This window comes from Battus philenor, unplaced genomic scaffold (assembly GCF_028537555.1).
Source record: "Battus philenor isolate CCGP_79_NKW_IND1 unplaced genomic scaffold, ilBatPhil1.0.hap1 SCAF_16, whole genome shotgun sequence".
Lineage (NCBI taxonomy): Eukaryota > Metazoa > Arthropoda > Insecta > Lepidoptera > Papilionidae > Battus > Battus philenor.
Window position 1 is genome coordinate 14,144,172 of NW_027181678.1, and position 16,827 is coordinate 14,160,998.

Genomic DNA, 16,827 nt, shown 5'->3' on the forward strand with positions numbered 1-16,827 from the left:
GTTTTTAGGCATGGCAGTGAAGAATGTACCTTTATAAATGAGCTTATAGATTTATTGGAGATAGCTCTTCTTCCTAAGGCTTATCCTTATATACAACCATCTTATATCTCATGTCATAAAAACAGACACATTAAAAGTAACCGTAAAAACAAAGCCACGGACGCTAATGTCTAAAGAATGTAGATAATAATAAAAAAAACTACTAAATCGGTTCGAAGACAAATTTGACTGGTTTTTTACGTTGACGTAATAAAAAAGAAGTGGTTGCGCATTTCAAAACTAGTTTCAATTTCAAAAGATCGAAATACTACATCAGATTGCTTACAAATTACTAATCTGTTGTTTGAACTCAGCCGCAACGGAAACTTCCTTAAGCGATTACTTTTGGAAATATGTTATAAATATAGTTACAAAGGTTACACTGGAACACGCAAAATTTTTAGTGGTTTATGAAATTCTGATTTAACATAAATTAATTAAAAATAGGAGGAATAAAGATAAACAGGAAAAAGGGCTATTTTTACTTCCACCGTGAATAATTGTAATATGAGTTATAGTATTAGTATATCTGTCTTATAAATCAAAATGTAAGTGTTCAAATGGCGGCCATTTTTAGTCGAACTTACAAGTAATTTATTTTAAAATTCTCCTCAGTGGACGCCAAGATCATACTGATTTCGAAGGTAATCGGTAAATAACCTAAATTAGCGGTTAACTGTCACAATAATCAGAATTTACGGTCTTTTACGATACTAAATTTCATTGATTAACATTGATGATTTCAACAAACCTAATTGAGTAGTGTATTATGAAAGTTTTGCTTGTCATGTTACTATTTTTTTAATTTTAAATCACCTGTATTTTTTAAAAAAAAACTTACAAAACATTTTTAATAGAATAATTAATTAACATGATTTATTATCTTTTAAAAAATCCTTTAAACAGTAACCGGATTTTATACGTTTAATAAAAAAAATTAAATTTATTACATAATAATTCAGAGATATTACACGGGTGTGAAATTTAATAGTTAAAGAGGCCCACAAAAGTTACTAATTTAATGAAGCCTGAAAATTGAAAATTATAATTAATTTACCTTTATTTCTAGTGCTAACGTAGTTTAATCAAAATATTGTTACACTAATTTTCATTATCATAGTAATACATTAAATTTATGGCTATTACCTAAGTTGTTATTGCATAGTCATTTCGATATGTACAAATTAATGCTAAATGAATTCAAGTCGTTGTTAGTAAAACAGTACGAAAGACATTTTGACAAAATTTATTTCGCGTAAACAAGTTTTTAAAACGAGATATTTGAAATATATTTCGAGTTGTTTTCTTATCATTCATATTCATTATATTTGTATATTGTTATTCACCAGACATGCAATCAATAAAATAACCACTAAATTAAATGCTTGGTGTTTATTTTAAGTCGAAGTTGATTCTAAATATATAAAAAGTTTATCGCAATTTTAAATATATCTAATTAACAAGAAACCGGTAGTCTGAAACGGCTTTTTTATTTAAATGACTAATTTTGACTATCTCGCGCCAAAATGGCTCCGATTTTTTCAACGTTTACAAACAAAATTTAAATTCCCTTCTAAAATTGTCTTGGAAGAATCATTTTGTATTAATAATTAAAATAACCTTTAAATTTATTTAGCACTAATTTATTGGATAATTTGTAATTAAATATATGACTTGAGATATATTGGTCTACATTAAAAATCAAAATCATATATGCAGATCTTCCATAATATTAAAATATATCAACTTGTTGTTTAAGTATTAAAATCCTTCTCAAATTCTTGAGTGCACTAAGTTCATCAGAAGTAACACTGTTAAAACAACCATAATTTGAACTACAATAAGGTTCTATAGGTTACCTCCAAAAATAACTATCAAAATGTATGACAAATTATTAAATATTTTTTACTGATAAACTTGCACATATATAAATACATTTCACATGTAACTGTTTCATATTTAATTAAAAATATATATATGATACCTACTGTAACCTTGACCATTGATCAATCATTTTTTTATCTGATAATCTAAAAACGTTTTGCCAATTTTAAATGTAATCCATAGATAAAAATTGTTTTCTTCTTCTATATTCAAATGTAATTTTATACCTAAATAGATAAAATATGAACAGTTAATATTAATTATATTTATTTGAAAGATAATGCTAATTGAAAAAATGAAGGTATATTTTAATAATAGTTTATAATTATTTAAAATGTTTGTAAAATAGGAATTAAAACAACAAGAATTATGTAACGCTGTATTGAAAATCAATTTATTAAATTATATAAAAATAGTGTTAAACACTTAACAATACATTTATAAATGCTTGTGAGAGTAGACTGTATATTTAGTTTGGTTAAAAATGGACAACAGCTCTTATAGATTTGCCTGCATGCATCAAATGGAACGCTTCGTTGATCTCCTTCAACGGGACATTGTGTGTAACAAAGTCATCTAAAGGCAGTTTCTTGTTAACATACTCATCTACCAACTTTGGTACACTGTCTCTGCTCTTATATCCACCGAAAGCTGTTCCCTTCCATGTGCGTCCAGTAACAAGCTGGAAGGGACGAGTGCTGATCTCTTCACCTGCAGCTGCAACACCAATTACAACAGAGACTCCCCAGCCCTTGTGGCAGGCTTCCAGCGCCGCACGCATCGTGTTCACATTGCCAATGCATTCAAATGTGTAGTCAAGACCACCATCAGTTAGATCAACAAGAACTTGCTGGATAGGTTTGTCATAATCTTTAGGGTTAACAAACTCGTTGACTCCGAACTTCTTGGCTACCTCAAACTTGTCGGGGTTAATGTCGACGCCGATAATCCGTTTAGCACCAGCCGCTTTGCACCCTAATGCAACAGCTAATCCTACTGCACCAAGTCCAAAGATGGCGCAGTTGGAACCAGGTTCAACCTTTGCGGTATTCAATGCGGCTCCGTATCCTGTAGGCACTCCACAGCCAAGCAAACAGACTTTGTCCAACGGCGCTGCGTCCGCTACTTTACACAGGGAAATTTCTAGAACAACTGTGTATTCACTGAACGTCGAACAACCCATGAAATGATACAGCTCTTGTCCCTTGCAGCGGAATCTCTTCGTTCCATCGGGCATTACGCCCTGACCCTGAGTTACGCGGACTTTCTGACACAAATTGGTTTTAGGGTTTAAGCAAAATTTGCAAGTGTTACATTGCGGAACGTATAAAGGTACGACATGGTCACCGGGCTTGACGGACGTGACACCTTCGCCGACGCTTTCCACCACACCGCCGCCCTCATGACCGAGGATGACGGGGAACACGCCTTCGGGATCTTTTCCGGATAAAGTATACGCGTCGGTGTGACACACGCCAGTTGCCAAAATTTTAACACGCACCTCGCCGGCTTTTGGTGGGTCTACTTCTATTTCTTCGATGGAAAGAGGTTTTCCGGCTGCCCAAGCAACCGCCGCCTGGCACTTAATAACTTTACCGGCCGTCGACATATTCTTCTAACCGATTATGACCGTTCACCGCAAGCGAATTAGCCGAAATGAAACGCCGAATTTAACCTAATTGTAAAATGTTCGCAGACCTTGACACTGAGTTCCTTGATAAATCGCGCGACTAGCTTATTACATCACAATACGTGTAAGAAAGAGATAAGCAAACGTCGATAGAATACCTACAGCTAAATACGTTCAACGTAAATTGGTGTGAACACAGGCTTTCCGAATGAGCATCATGTACAGTCGCATACAGTCAATTCTCTAAACTGTCAAACGGTAACCAACATTATTGTGGCAACGACATTTGATGTTTCGCCTGACATTTTATGACAACAATTATGTCTGGATACGCTGTTACACGCATCCATCGCTCCTACTGTCATCGGCTGTTAGGGTCGTAAGGTTCTTGAGAGACGACCAGGAGCCGGTAGACGCGGCGTGGGAAGGCCCCCTACTAGCTGAACCGACAACATAATCAAGATCGCGGAAAGTCGCGGAATGCAGGCACTGGTAAACCGGTCATTATTCCTGGGGCCTATGCCTTACAGCGGATAGCTATCAACTGACGCTGTTGAACGTGACTAAACATTTAAATACTAATCAAAGGTCAGAGAGCTCTTGGGAGCAACTACACCAATTCTATTTTAAGCTCTACTGTCTACTCGCGTGAAAGATACTACCGCAGTTACATCAACATACAATACATCGTTCTTCACTTCGAATGCGATGGTTTAAAAACGAGGACCAGTCATACTACATCTCCATTCCCGTACCTGGTCAACGCCTGCTTGTAGCGAAGGCAGTCAAAGGAAGAAATGGATTTTGCTTCACTTTAACACTCGTTCTCTATACTAAACAAATGCTTAACACCAGTTTTCGTCATATATCGCGAAGATTCGGGGAGATCTTTTTATTTAGCTCAATTACGATGAAGCTGTAAAAGCCACAAGGCTAACAGCGTTCACATCATCCGAAACAATCAGAAATATAAAATGTAAGTGCATAATTTCTCTTATATTCTATATTTGAATTCACATAACATTTATATTTTGCTACCCAATTTATCTTTTTCTTTATATATTTTAAATAAATTAAGATAAACTGTATCATTTATTGTTTATTATTATTTCTCCACGCATCGTTATCCACATTTATGAGGATGCATTACCTTATCTGTTCTTAATTACTATAGTAAGATAAGGATATTAAAAGAATTCAAAATATAAAAACAAGGTTTTAATAACAAATTCAAAAGAAATACGTATTAAAATTATGCCTGCATGCCAAACGTAATTTTTACTTTTGTGAGCCCGAGCGTACAGCTGGTGATGCCTGTTGAATATCATTTTAAAAATTACTAGTATTTATTGTAGCGGATATTCAAGTATTGTCAAATCATAAATTTAAATTATAGAAAATTTAAAATGAATGCCTACTGGAGTTACACGTTTAATTAAAATGAAAGTGTTAATAAAATCCTTGAAATTGTTGAATTATTTAATTACAGTGCAAAGACAACTTTCAATCGCCTAATTGAAAGTTTATCTCTTCTTTATATATTCAAATCATTCTGTACTAACTTCGAACTTTTACTCAATTTGGTGTATACGTAGTAGGTAGGTAAAAAAGGCTAACGCTATAAATTTAATTTTAATATTTATTGAAGTAACATTTTATTAACTTTGCAACCGTGTTGATATAAAAACAAAAACATGATTGACATTTCAAACAACATTGGAGCAACAAAATTTTTAAAATAATTTTAAGTATATATTTTAAATAAACTTAATAATTTATTTAAATTTTGCGGAGGATAACATAGTTTTAATATTTTTAAACGATTGCAGTACTATGAATATGTATTGACATAATCAAAAAGATTCTTAATGTTTGCAAATCGTGCAACACTAAGTGATTAAAGTGTCAAATTTTGAAAAGTTTCATGTGGGTCCATGTTATTTGAATTTAACTATTGTTTATATTATATACTAATGACAATTAAATAAGTTAAATCATGGCTAAACTCCACAATTATTACGTGTTGTGTCCCCTAATTGACCAAAAGAGTTTTTTAGGCGTATCACAAGACAAGGATAGTGCTAATGTTATAGTTTCACTAGGACGTAATGTTGTCAATAAATACAGGGTATGTTAACTCATTTTAAAATAATTAGTAATGTCTGTCTGTGTAGTAATGAAGGCCTAATTGAATAATTATCTAGCGCCCAATAGTTACCGAACTTAAAGTTTACATGTTAAGTTACCGTGCAAGAGGTTATTGAGGTTATACTACAAAGATACAACCTATAAAAGGTTGTATTTTTGTAGTATTAAGTACTTAGGACTTGTTGTTAAGTTCTAGGAAACTAAAAATCGTGACCAAGGAAAAGATATTCATTTTTTATAATAATATTGGAGATCATCATGTCGGCTTAGAAATACCTAATGTGATTAACATACCTCGGCTAGAGGTCTTGCTGCTCGCATCCCGTGGCTTCCGAGATGCAAGACACTATATTATTATTACAGATTCCATGTGTTAATTACATATTTCATATCAAAATGTTTTTATTAGCTTTCAGACCAAAAACAAGTTGGCGGATGGACTTCAAAAGACCACATAACTTCCCCAGTTATTTATGACAAGGAGCAAGACAGCTATGTGGGAGTGTTTAATAACAACTCAATTAAGACATGGAAAGAAGATTCTGATAATTTGGATAAAATCAAAAAACAAAAAGTATGTTTGAATAAAATTATTCTAATTTATTAACAAGCACATTTAATGTTAGATTTAAATGACACACAATATAGACCAAATTAGTGGAAATTGTTAGTCTATATACAGTTCTTCATTCCTGTACATCTAAACTATATGGGGGACCAGAAAGTAATGTGGTTTCTGTCGACTTATTTTATAGAAAAACCGATTGATTTTTACCACTCTAGCATTGAAAATTTGTATACAGGTTGTTGATAACGAAGGTGAATATATGGTTGATTAGAAATTAAAACTTGTTAAAAATGTAGTCGTGTGAATTTTAATTAAGAAAGCGACCTTACTTTCTGGTTCCCCTAATATATACAGGGTGATTGGCTTTAGGTGTATACAATTAGTAGGCAGAGGTGAGATAATGCCCATGCACATATCTGATCTTTTGATGAAATATATGCTATTTGATTCCGGTGTGTTACCATCCAAGCACATTCACGAGGAAGATGATATAAGGCGAATGATAGTGAAGAGTGGTTGATAAAGGTGTATTTACATCCCGTGTGGAGTTGCCAGACCTTCCATCGGGCGCGTCCCCCGGGTGGCGGATGGGGGAGCGCCACCCAGATGTGGGTGGTATTGGGCATGTTCCGGCGTGGACCAAAACTGGCAGGGTTAGGGGCGTACCATCGGTTCTTCCCAGAACCGAGAAACGGCCAAGGACTGAACAGTCCGAGAGACGAGCCGCTCAGGCTTGAGGTAGCATCCCGTACCCATCTTTAAGAGATGGGACAGAGGATGTGACCAGTGCGGTGATGTGCCAGGTGCACTCGGCTTCTGCCGACACCGGACAACCCGTAATCCCAGTAGGGACCGGGGGCTCCGTACCTGTACGGAGCTGCGAGGAAGAAAACCTCTTCAAAAATAACCCTAATCCCAAGGTTGGACCGTGCCGACGGGATGAATGGCTGGAAGGGAGTTCAGTCACAAGCGCGAAGGGACCTCACCCTTAAAAGGAAAAAAAAAATAATGGACGCAGTTAAAAAAACAAATTTTCCCCAGGGTGGTACCAGCGATGCTGGAGAATCCACCCCTGGGCCTTGCCCAGGCAGCCCCGCCGTATCTGGGGGGGGCAAAAACTTGCGTCGCGGCAACGCTTCAGCGTCTGCCGCTGGGCCCTTAACATCCGGGGCCCAAAATTTTAAAGAGCCGGAGGTGCCGGGCCGTCCATCAGGCTCGGTACGTGATAAGCGCGGGCGATCTATGCGCTCCGCCGGTTTGGCGATTAGTACGGTCGGAGAAAGCGACGGCGGATCAGACGCCTCTCGCGCATCGGTCGGCCCTGGCGCGTTCTCGAGGGCCGGTAAGAGAAAGGCCAAGCCTCCGAGCCCTGGTGCTGTGGCCGCAAAATATGCGGCTTATTCTGCCCAGGAGACCGAGGGCACGGAGACGGTCGGCGGAACCGACAGTGACGAGGAGGGACTCTTCGACCCCTCTGTGCAGCCATTGCGCACTAGGTCGAAGAAAGGGCTCCCGAGTCAGGAGCAGTTGGCTCGCGAATTGCGAGCATGTGCTGATCCCCGGCAATATGCAGAGACCAACCTCCTGGCTATCGAGAAGGTGACGGACCGGTCCAGCAACCTCAAGGGCACGTACGTGCGTAGCCTGAGGCTCGCTGCGCGGAACGTCAAGGCAGCATTGGAGGAGATGTCGCGCAGGACGGCGGGCGACTCCACCGTCGAGAAGTTAGAGCAAGAAAACGCAGAATTGCGTTCTCAGCTTTCCAGCCTTTCTGCGAAAGTGGAAAGCCTCACGATGGAGCTTCGTCGCGTCCGTAGTGCTACAACGGAGCAGGCCAAGGCAGCTGCCCCCGCGCCTCCGCGGGCCCGGCCAGCACCAGTGCCAAGGACGTCCGCGTCTACCGAAGAGGGGCTCATGCATCGCATTGGAGCCCTCATCGAATCGAAACTGGCTGCCTTCGAGGCCAAACTGTTCCCCGACAGGGCAATAAGGCCGCCGTTGGCCGCCAGTAGGACTGGACCGCGTCCGACTCAGTCGACCGTCCCTTCCGAGCCGATCGCACCGCCGCAGCCTCCACAAGCACCGCCGGCATCGCAGCCGCCGCGACCGCGGCGGTCTAGGCGCCCCAGGAGGAAGACTGCGCCTCCTCCTGTGCCGGAACTGCCTCCAGTGACAGCACCGCCTCCGGCAGCGTCGGCGATCACGACCCGGAACACCTGGGCTGAGGTTGCCCGAAAACCCAGGTCGGCGCCACGGCCCGTGCCTCGTCCGAGTGCTAAACCGCCTGCCGCACCCAGGAGCCGCGGGACCAAGAAGGCGAAGCGAGCTCCCACTACGGCGGCCGTGACGGTTACGCTGCCGGAAGGCTCCACCTCCACCTATGCAGAGGTAGTAAAGGCGGCGAAGGCAAGAATACGGCTGGCGGACCTCGGCATCGAGGCTCTGCGCCAAAAACGTGCCTTGACTGGAGCGCTCCTCTTGGAGATCAGTGGAGAAGACTGTGGCCGAAAGGCAGACGACCTCGCGGCGAGGATGCGTGAGGTCCTTCGCGATGTGGCGGTTAAGATCAGCCGCCCCGTCAAGACGAGCGAAATCCGCTTGAGGGACCTCGACGACGCCGTCAGTCCGGGCGAGGTCGCGGAAGCAGTGGCAGAGGCGGGCGGCTGTTCGGTGGACGACGTCAAGGTCGGGGACGTCCACCGAACAAACACGAGCATGGGCACCTGCTGGTTGCGGTGCCCGGTCAAGGTGGCCCATGCTCTGGTGACTGCGGGGCGCGTGCGTGTGGGTTGGGGTTCGGTGAGGGTGGCACCCCTGGAACCCAGACCCATGCACTGCTTCCGGTGCCTGGAGAAGGGACACGTCGGCGCCAGGTGTCCCAACTCTGTAAACCGGAGCATGCGGTGTTTCGCATGTGGCGAGTCTGGGCACAAGGCAAGAGAGTGCGTGTCATCCGCACTCAAATGCCCTCTGTGCTCAGACCTTGGGTTGCCCTCCAACCACCGGCTGGGTAAGAGGTGCGGCCCAACGCCGGGTAAAGGCAGGAGGAGTAAAAAGACTCCGCCTGCGACCACCAGCACGGCGGCCGCAGCGGCACCGACCGCAGCGCCGGGCGTAAGCTCGGATATGGAGGTCGCTTAGACCTCTATTCCCGCCCTTCAGAGTCCTCCAAGGTAACCTGAACCATTGCCGGAATGCTCAGGACTTGCTGATGCAGACCGTCGACGAGTTTCGGGTTGCCTTGTCAGTAGTAGCGGAGCCCTATAACGTGCCTGACCATCCTCGTTGGTTCGGCGACGACTCAGGGTCCGTAGCTTTCTACTGGAGGGGCGGAGAGGGTACCCCACCCTGCACCTTATTATCCAAGGGACAGGGCTATGTCGCCGTTAAATGGGGCCCCTTGGCCATGATAGGCTGCTACGTGTCTCCCAGCAGGTCTCGCGCCGACTACGAGGAGTACCTGGATAGGGTGGCGGACTGCGCTGCGGCCTGCCTCCCCTGTCCGTTGATCGTCCTTGGAGACTTTAACGCCCACAACAGGGCGTGGGGGAATACCAGGGACGATCCGAAGGGAGACACCGTCTTGGAGTGGGCGGCCGGACTGGATCTCCGACTTGTCAACAGGGGATCCGTCAGCACATGCGTGCGCTGGCAGGGGGAGTCGGTCGTGGACTTAACATGGGCGACTCCCGCTGCAATGCGTATGCTTTCGGGCTGGCGGGTTGCAGAGGAGGTGGTCACTCTTTCTGACCATCGCCACATCGTTTTCGATGTTGCGATCCGCAGGCCCGTCGCTGACTCTGGCGGCCGTGACGGCAGCACTACGCGACGCTGGTGTTTGAAGCGGCTAGACAAAGACCGGCTAGAGGCCGCCGCCTGCGTCGCCGATTGGCCGAACGCCGAAGAGGTTCTGTCCGAACCGGAGAGGGGAGCGAACTGGTTCCGGGAGATATTGACGCAAATTTGCGACGCGTCGATGCCCCGGGCCGGTCGTCCCAAGCGCAGGGGGGTGCACTGGTGGTCGGCGGAAATTGCGGAACTCCGCAAGGTCTGCTTGCTGAGCCGCCGCCGGTACACCCGAGCCCGAAGGAGGCGAAGGCAAGCTCCGGAGGAGGAGATGGCCAGACTGTACAGGGAGTACCGGGCGGCTACAAAGGCGTTGCAAAAGGCGGTAGCTGGCGCCAAGGCTCGGTGTTGGGTCGAGCTCCTGCAGGGACTCGACAGGGATCCGTGGGGGCGTCCATACCGAATAGTGCTGGGAAAACTCCGGCCATGGATGCCCCCGACGACGGAGACCTTAGAACCGGTCTTTCTGAGGAGGGTAGTAGATACTCTTTTTCCGGAAGATCGGTCAAGTCCCTCCGCGCACCCCCCGGCACAGCCGTGGGAGTGGACGGATGAGACGAGGGTAACGGCGCAGGAGCTGGATCGAGCCGTGAGCTGTCTCAGAGCGCGAAACACCGCGCCGGGGCCCGACGGAATACCGGGTCGGGTCTGGGTACTTAGTCTGGCGTCTTTGGGGGGTAAGCTGGCGGAGCTTTTCACGAGCTGTCTCCGCCGAGCAACGTTCCCCACGCCTTGGAAGGAGGCACGATTGGTCCTCTTGAGGAAAGAAGGCAGGGCCGTAGAATCTCCCTCTGCGTACCGTCCCATATGCCTGCTGGACGAGTGCGGCAAGCTGTTCGAAAGGATAATTGCCGCTCGTATCGGCGAGCATCTGTCTCGCGTCGGCCCCGATCTTGCCGACAGCCAGTTTGGCTTCCGTCGAGGGCGTTCGACCGTGGACGCGATCATGCGCGTTCGGTCCTTGTCGGAGCAGGCCGTGTCGCGGGGTGGTGTAGCGTTGGCGATAAGCCTCGACATCGTCAACGCTTTCAACTCACTGCCCTGGGATGCGATAAGGGAGGGACTGATCCAGCATGAGGTCCCTCCCTGCCTGCGAGGCGTCATCGGCGATTACTTGCGAGACAGGTACATCGTGTACATGGACCAAAACGGAAGGAGTAACCGGAGGGAGATCAAGCGCGGGGTGCCGCAGGGGTCGGTCCTAGGACCACTCTTGTGGAACCTCGCGTACGATGCGGTTCTGCAAGTCAGTCTCCCCGCCGGCGTGAGCGTCGTTTGTTACGCCGACGACACGCTGGTAGTCGCCAGCGGAGACAACTTCGAGAGGACCAGGGAGCTCGCCGAGCTTGGGACGGAAGTCGTCGTCGCTAAAATACGCGGGCTGGGGTTGGAAATAGCGCCAAACAAGACCGAGGCGCTATGGTTCCACCGGTTGCCTCGAACGAGGGAACCTCCCGACTCGCGCGTTCGCGTCGGTGGGCACGATGTCACGGTGGGGCGGTACATGAAGTACCTCGGCCTCACTTTGGACAGCCGCTGGGGCTTCGAAGAGCACTTCGATCGCCTCGTCCCCCGGATTGAGAGGATAGCGGGTGCCATGCATAGACTGCTGCCTAATCTCGGGGGACCCACGGAGGAAGTCCGCCGCCTCTATGCAGGGGTCGTACGGTCCGTAGCCTTGTACGGGGCGCCCGTGTGGGCAAAAAGGCTGGCGATTCGACGCTGTAGAACTAAGATCTACAGCGTCCAGCGGAGGATGGCCATACGGATCGTACGCGGATATCGCACGATATCGTTCGAGGCGGCGACAGTCCTGGCGCGCTTTCCGCCCCTGGACATTCTAGCGGAGTCGGATGCGAGGGTCTACGACCAAGTCCGCACCCTCCGCCGAGACGGCGGTGGCGAGCCGAACCGTGTGCTCGAGGCGGTCAGACGGCAGGAACGGCGCAGGGCGCTTGCGACGTGGCGCGCTAAGCTCTCGGAAGAGCGCTATGCGCGCAGACGCGTCGTTGGAGCGATCCTGCCCGTCTTCGAGGCCTGGATGCAGCGACGAGACGGAAGGCTCACCTACAGGCTTACGCAGATGATCACCGGGCATGGATGCTTTGGTGATTACCTGTGTAGGATTGGTCGCGAAGCGACGGCGAACTGCTTCCATTGCGGAGGAGCCGCCCAGGATTCCGCCTCGCACACGTTTGCGGTCTGCCCGGCGTGGCAGTCGGAGCGGCGGATTCTGGCGGACGAGATCGGACAGGACCTTTCCTTGCCAGCAATCGTGTCGGCGATGCTGAGTGGGTCATCGGCGTGGAGGGCCGTGGCCTCTTTTTGTGAGACCGTCATGGTCCAGAAGGAGGCAGCCGAACGGGATCGGCAGAGGACAGATCCCGCTCGGAGACGACGCCGTCAGCGCAGAGACGTGCCTCGCGACGGCCCTCCGAGGAATGGTGCTCCCCTACCATGAACGGGGCCTTCGGAGTCGCGGGAGTTTAGGGTGGGGGCCCTAAACTCCCATTAGCTTCGGCGACTCTGAGGCGGACGATGGTTCGACGTGGTCCCGAACCATCGTGATAGTACCACGAGGGTTTCGGGGGTAGCGTATCCACGCATACCCCGGGACGGGCTATCGAAAAATAGCAAGGCGCAAGGGAAGACCGCGTGGCGATCCCTGACCGGGAGATACCGCGGTCCCCCGTTTAGCGCAGAGGGCGACCACCGGGGGGGGTTTTAGTGGGTAGGAATCCCACATACCCCTGTCCTTCCCCCAGAGGCAGGGCATCTTGAACACCGGAAGATTTCCCCCACCGAAACAAAAAAAAAAAAAAAAAAAAAAAGGTGTATTTACATATTTTCAAAGTAAAATAAGCATTAACAATTTATGCAATCCTAACATAATGACAGCGACCACATCACTGATGGTGTTTAAATTAAAACATGCATCTAAATTTGAACACAGAAGAATGATTTAATATTAGTAAAAGCCTTAAAGAGAGTGTAATTGTAATAACTCATTTGCTGTCAATCAATGTATGGTACAGTACTCAGCAATAAATATTACACAACAATCTTTGGAAAGAGACAATTGGCTACTTTGTGCTTTGTAGAGCACTATCTCTGTCGCACACTACCTATGTTTTCTTTACGCTTTACAAAGGTCAAATTAGCTGATTGTCTCTTTCCAAAGCTGGATGTGCAATATTTATTGCAGGGTACTGCATAAATATTCCACAGAAATAATGCTAAAAAGCATTTTCAAAATTTGGATTATTTATTTTTTTAGTTAATTATTGTTTACTATCAGTCCCTGCAGACTATGTACTGCCAGAAGTTGTTGGCCTGTCATATTTCCATAGAAAAACTAAATCAATGTTATACACTTAAGAATGTTTACTTTATACAGGGCGACTCAAGATAGGTGTAAAAGCTTTTAGCTGATAAATAGTCTTCATTCATATCCTTAAAACCTTTACACCTATATCCAATCACCATGTATGTGTATATTTCGGGGCAAAGATTTATTAAATTTCTTTTTATATAAGTATATATACATTTATTACATAATCTTTCGTCCTTTTAGCCCATAAATGCCTATTGCGAGACATAAACCTCTCCCAAAGATTATATAGAGTGATATACCATACTTACCACACCTGGCAGGCGGGTTGGCAATTGCAATTTAGTAATTTGATATGCAGTGGTTGCCTACTATCCATCCTCTGGAAACTTATTTGTGTGCAGTGGCAATCCTATATAATTAATGCACAAAGTATTGGGAATGAAACCAGTGACCTCTAATTGCATGTCTCAGTCCTTAACCTATGCTCTCTATATATTTACTATAGTTTAAAATAAAGTATAAATAAATAAAAGTACATTTTTATTAAATATTATAATTTAAGTGTTTTAATTGATTGTCTATTTAGTTTCCAGTAAACATATCAAGGCTGGTAACAAGAGAACCACAGCCACCTTTGGTTGTATTCACAAATGGTAACTGTGCTTCCCTTCCATTTGCACTGGACAGCAGAAAAAGCTTTGACAGCAAATCTGTGGTCAAGGAAACTGAAACCATTGTAGACATAGCTTGTTACAACTTGAACAATGCACCGCATGTGTGTTACATACTCAAGAATAACAAGGAATCTTATGAAATTGTGACTTGTCCACTGAGAGAGGAGTTGGGTGATTTGGAGAAGCCAAAATTGAACAGGGTTAAAGTATTAAGAGAAGATGTTTACATTGTTGGACATCTTATAACTACGGCAGAGAAACTTGGCGTTTATATATTATGTAAGTGTATATCTCTCAATTAAAAAAATCGTTTATAGTTTGAAGCAATGAGAATAAATTACTCTAATATCTCTATTGGAAATATTGTAAAGTGACAACAAAAAAAAACCAAACCCATCCGAGTTTGTTATGAGCAGATCGGGGCATGTTTGGGAATCCTTGTAGCTTTAATATTATATTGTAGCATATATATAAAGAGTTATTAACTCTGTCGCAAATTGAGTGTGGTGCGGCTTGATTGTGGGAACCAGCCCACAGAGACAAAACAAAAGATTTAATTGAAATAGAGAACCACATTTAATAGAAATGAATCAGTCAATTATTATTTCTATTAAATGTGGTTTTTCTGACACTAAATGATGATATGTGAATTATAATAAAAATATATATTCACTTTCTCTAAAAAGACTTCAAAATCTACAACCATGTATGTGTAAAGAGCAACTTTTACATATGTAACATGGGTAAAATACAATTACTCTTAATGATTCAAATTTTATTTTTATATACTAAAGTATATTTTTTTATAAAAACTAAACAGGCTCTTGGACCCAATTTACTGTTCTTAGCTCTGTCTAATGCTATGTGCAATAAGGCCCTTTTTTTAATGGAGAAATTCTGCATGACAATTGAACATGACACCCCACAATCTTTGTCAATGCTCTTGGTTAAAACTATGGGAATGCTTTTGCATACTACCATAAGGCCTGGGTTATTGGGCAAATAGCAATTATAGTTGTTCCACATTTACACTATACTTATTATAAAATTTAACTTTAATTATAATTTATGATACTTATTTAAAATATAAGCTTTACAACATACTCTAAAGCATGTCAGAAGAGCGATGCCCTTGTAGCCCTATGTATTGCCTCAATACTGCTTGATGAATTGCCATTAAAAGTTGCCATCTTGATGAATTTTTGAAAACGTTGCCATATATTTCCGCAAAGTACCTACAGTTACAATGTTGCCAATTGTATTGTGTATATAATAAATTGTAGGAACCCTAATCTAGCATAGATCTTTGTATTAAATTTCTAAATGCATCAAGTTAACTCCATTAAACTATAGTATCATTGGTACCGTGAAATTTATCAGGGAATATAAAGTTTAAGTTTTGATTTTGCTTTTGTGTGTAACAAATGTTTATTTTTATTTTAGGGAGCGACAGCAGACTTACAGTGTATGACTTTGAAAAAAAGAATTGGAGAACTATAGGTTCTGTTCCTTGGATATGTACCTACTCAAGTGTTTCAATCGCTTGGATGGGGAAGAATCATTTGATTCTCTTTGGAAGCAACATAGAGCAAGACGGTGCTGTCATTGTTGCATATAACATTGTACTTGGAGTTGGTTCATGCAAATACCCGATGAAAATGTACACGGAGGATGCCAAACTTTACTGTTTCGACTCCCGCATAGTCTTGGAAGCTTCAAATCATATCGGAATGTTACCTTATGTTCTAGAAACTAAAAGAAATCTATCAAGTTTACTCGGCTCACATGAGATAATGACAGATGAGTTTACAGAAGTTGCCAATTGGGACACTCCGACAACACCGTTATATAAGGGATGCGAAGAAATAAGAGACCTTATTAATTTGGGTTTAACGGAAAGAAACATTTGTGCTCAGGTCATACCTCCATTGTTAGAGAAGAATGATTATAAACATGTTTTAAATGTGTTAAAGGACTTTAAGGATGTTCCGGAATCAATTTTAGTTCTATTATTATCATATGCACTAAAACTTGTAAACCCAAATGATATAGATATAACAAACAATGAAGAGTTTCTCAAAATATGCTATGTTGACTCCACCTACAATATTAGCCAGGGGGAGAAGCTTGAATTTCTCAACTACCTCTTACAAATACCAGTCAGTGATGCAACGATAATACCATATTTAAGAAATGGATTGACTCTTGACAACGCCTTGTTTCTTATGAGTTACATGTCATATTTACTAGTAGATTCTGATAAAAAAATTACTTCGGATAATGAAAGTAAAATGTTGGATTGGTGTACGCTGTTGATGGATGCATTCTATCAACAGTACTTGATGACAACAGATGAAAGGGTCACATTTGTGCTGGAGACGATGAAGAGGATTGTTGAGAATCTAATTGACCAATTAATGTTAGTTGACAGTCTGCTTCCAAAGCTTCACCAGATAATTTCTGGTAAAGAGCTCAACACTGATTCTGATGAATTGTTATCTTACACTATTGAACTGATGGAAATATAATTTATAAAACAATATTGTCATTATTTTCTTTATTAACCCTTAAGCTTATATACTCGTAGGATGATTGGTTTAAGGTTTTAAAGTTTAAGAGGTGAATGCATAGCACTTTTTGTATATACAAAATCTATGCATATATAAGTAAGAAAACAAATATATAAGTCATGGTATAAACCATG

General features: G+C 43.6%; 2 protein-coding genes across 2 annotated transcripts; one reads left to right on the forward strand and one right to left on the reverse strand.

Moving 5' to 3' along the window:
• Nucleotides 1-2,290: 2,290 nt before the first annotated feature.
• Fdh (alcohol dehydrogenase class-3 Fdh) lies at nt 2,291-3,755 on the reverse strand. The gene has a single exon (XM_068762190.1). The coding sequence runs from the start codon at nt 3,530-3,532 to the stop codon at nt 2,402-2,404; it is 1,131 nt and encodes a 376-aa protein (XP_068618291.1). The 5' UTR covers nt 3,533-3,755; the 3' UTR covers nt 2,291-2,401.
• A 1,723-nt stretch (nt 3,756-5,478) lies between these two features.
• LOC137919310 (nucleolar protein 11) lies at nt 5,479-16,651 on the forward strand. Its single transcript, XM_068762351.1, has 4 exons — nt 5,479-5,681; nt 6,111-6,275; nt 14,036-14,402; nt 15,567-16,651. The coding sequence occupies exons 1-4, from the start codon at nt 5,550-5,552 to the stop codon at nt 16,649-16,651; spliced, it is 1,749 nt and encodes a 582-aa protein (XP_068618452.1). The 5' UTR covers nt 5,479-5,549.
• Nucleotides 16,652-16,827: the final 176 nt, after the last annotated feature.

Excerpts from the sequence above, each read along its gene's own strand:
- Fdh (XM_068762190.1), bottom strand. The coding sequence starts at position 3,532 with ATGTCGACGGCCGGTAAAGTTATTAAGTGCCAGGCGGCGGTTGCTTGG.
- LOC137919310 (XM_068762351.1), top strand. The coding sequence starts at position 5,550 with ATGGCTAAACTCCACAATTATTACGTGTTGTGTCCCCTAATTGACCAA. Across the intron at positions 5,682-6,110 it reads ATGTTGTCAATAAATACAGG|CTTTCAGACCAAAAACAAGT; the intron begins GTATGTTAACTC and ends TGTTTTTATTAG. Across the intron at positions 14,403-15,566 it reads ACTTGGCGTTTATATATTAT|GGAGCGACAGCAGACTTACA; the intron begins GTAAGTGTATAT and ends TTTTTATTTTAG.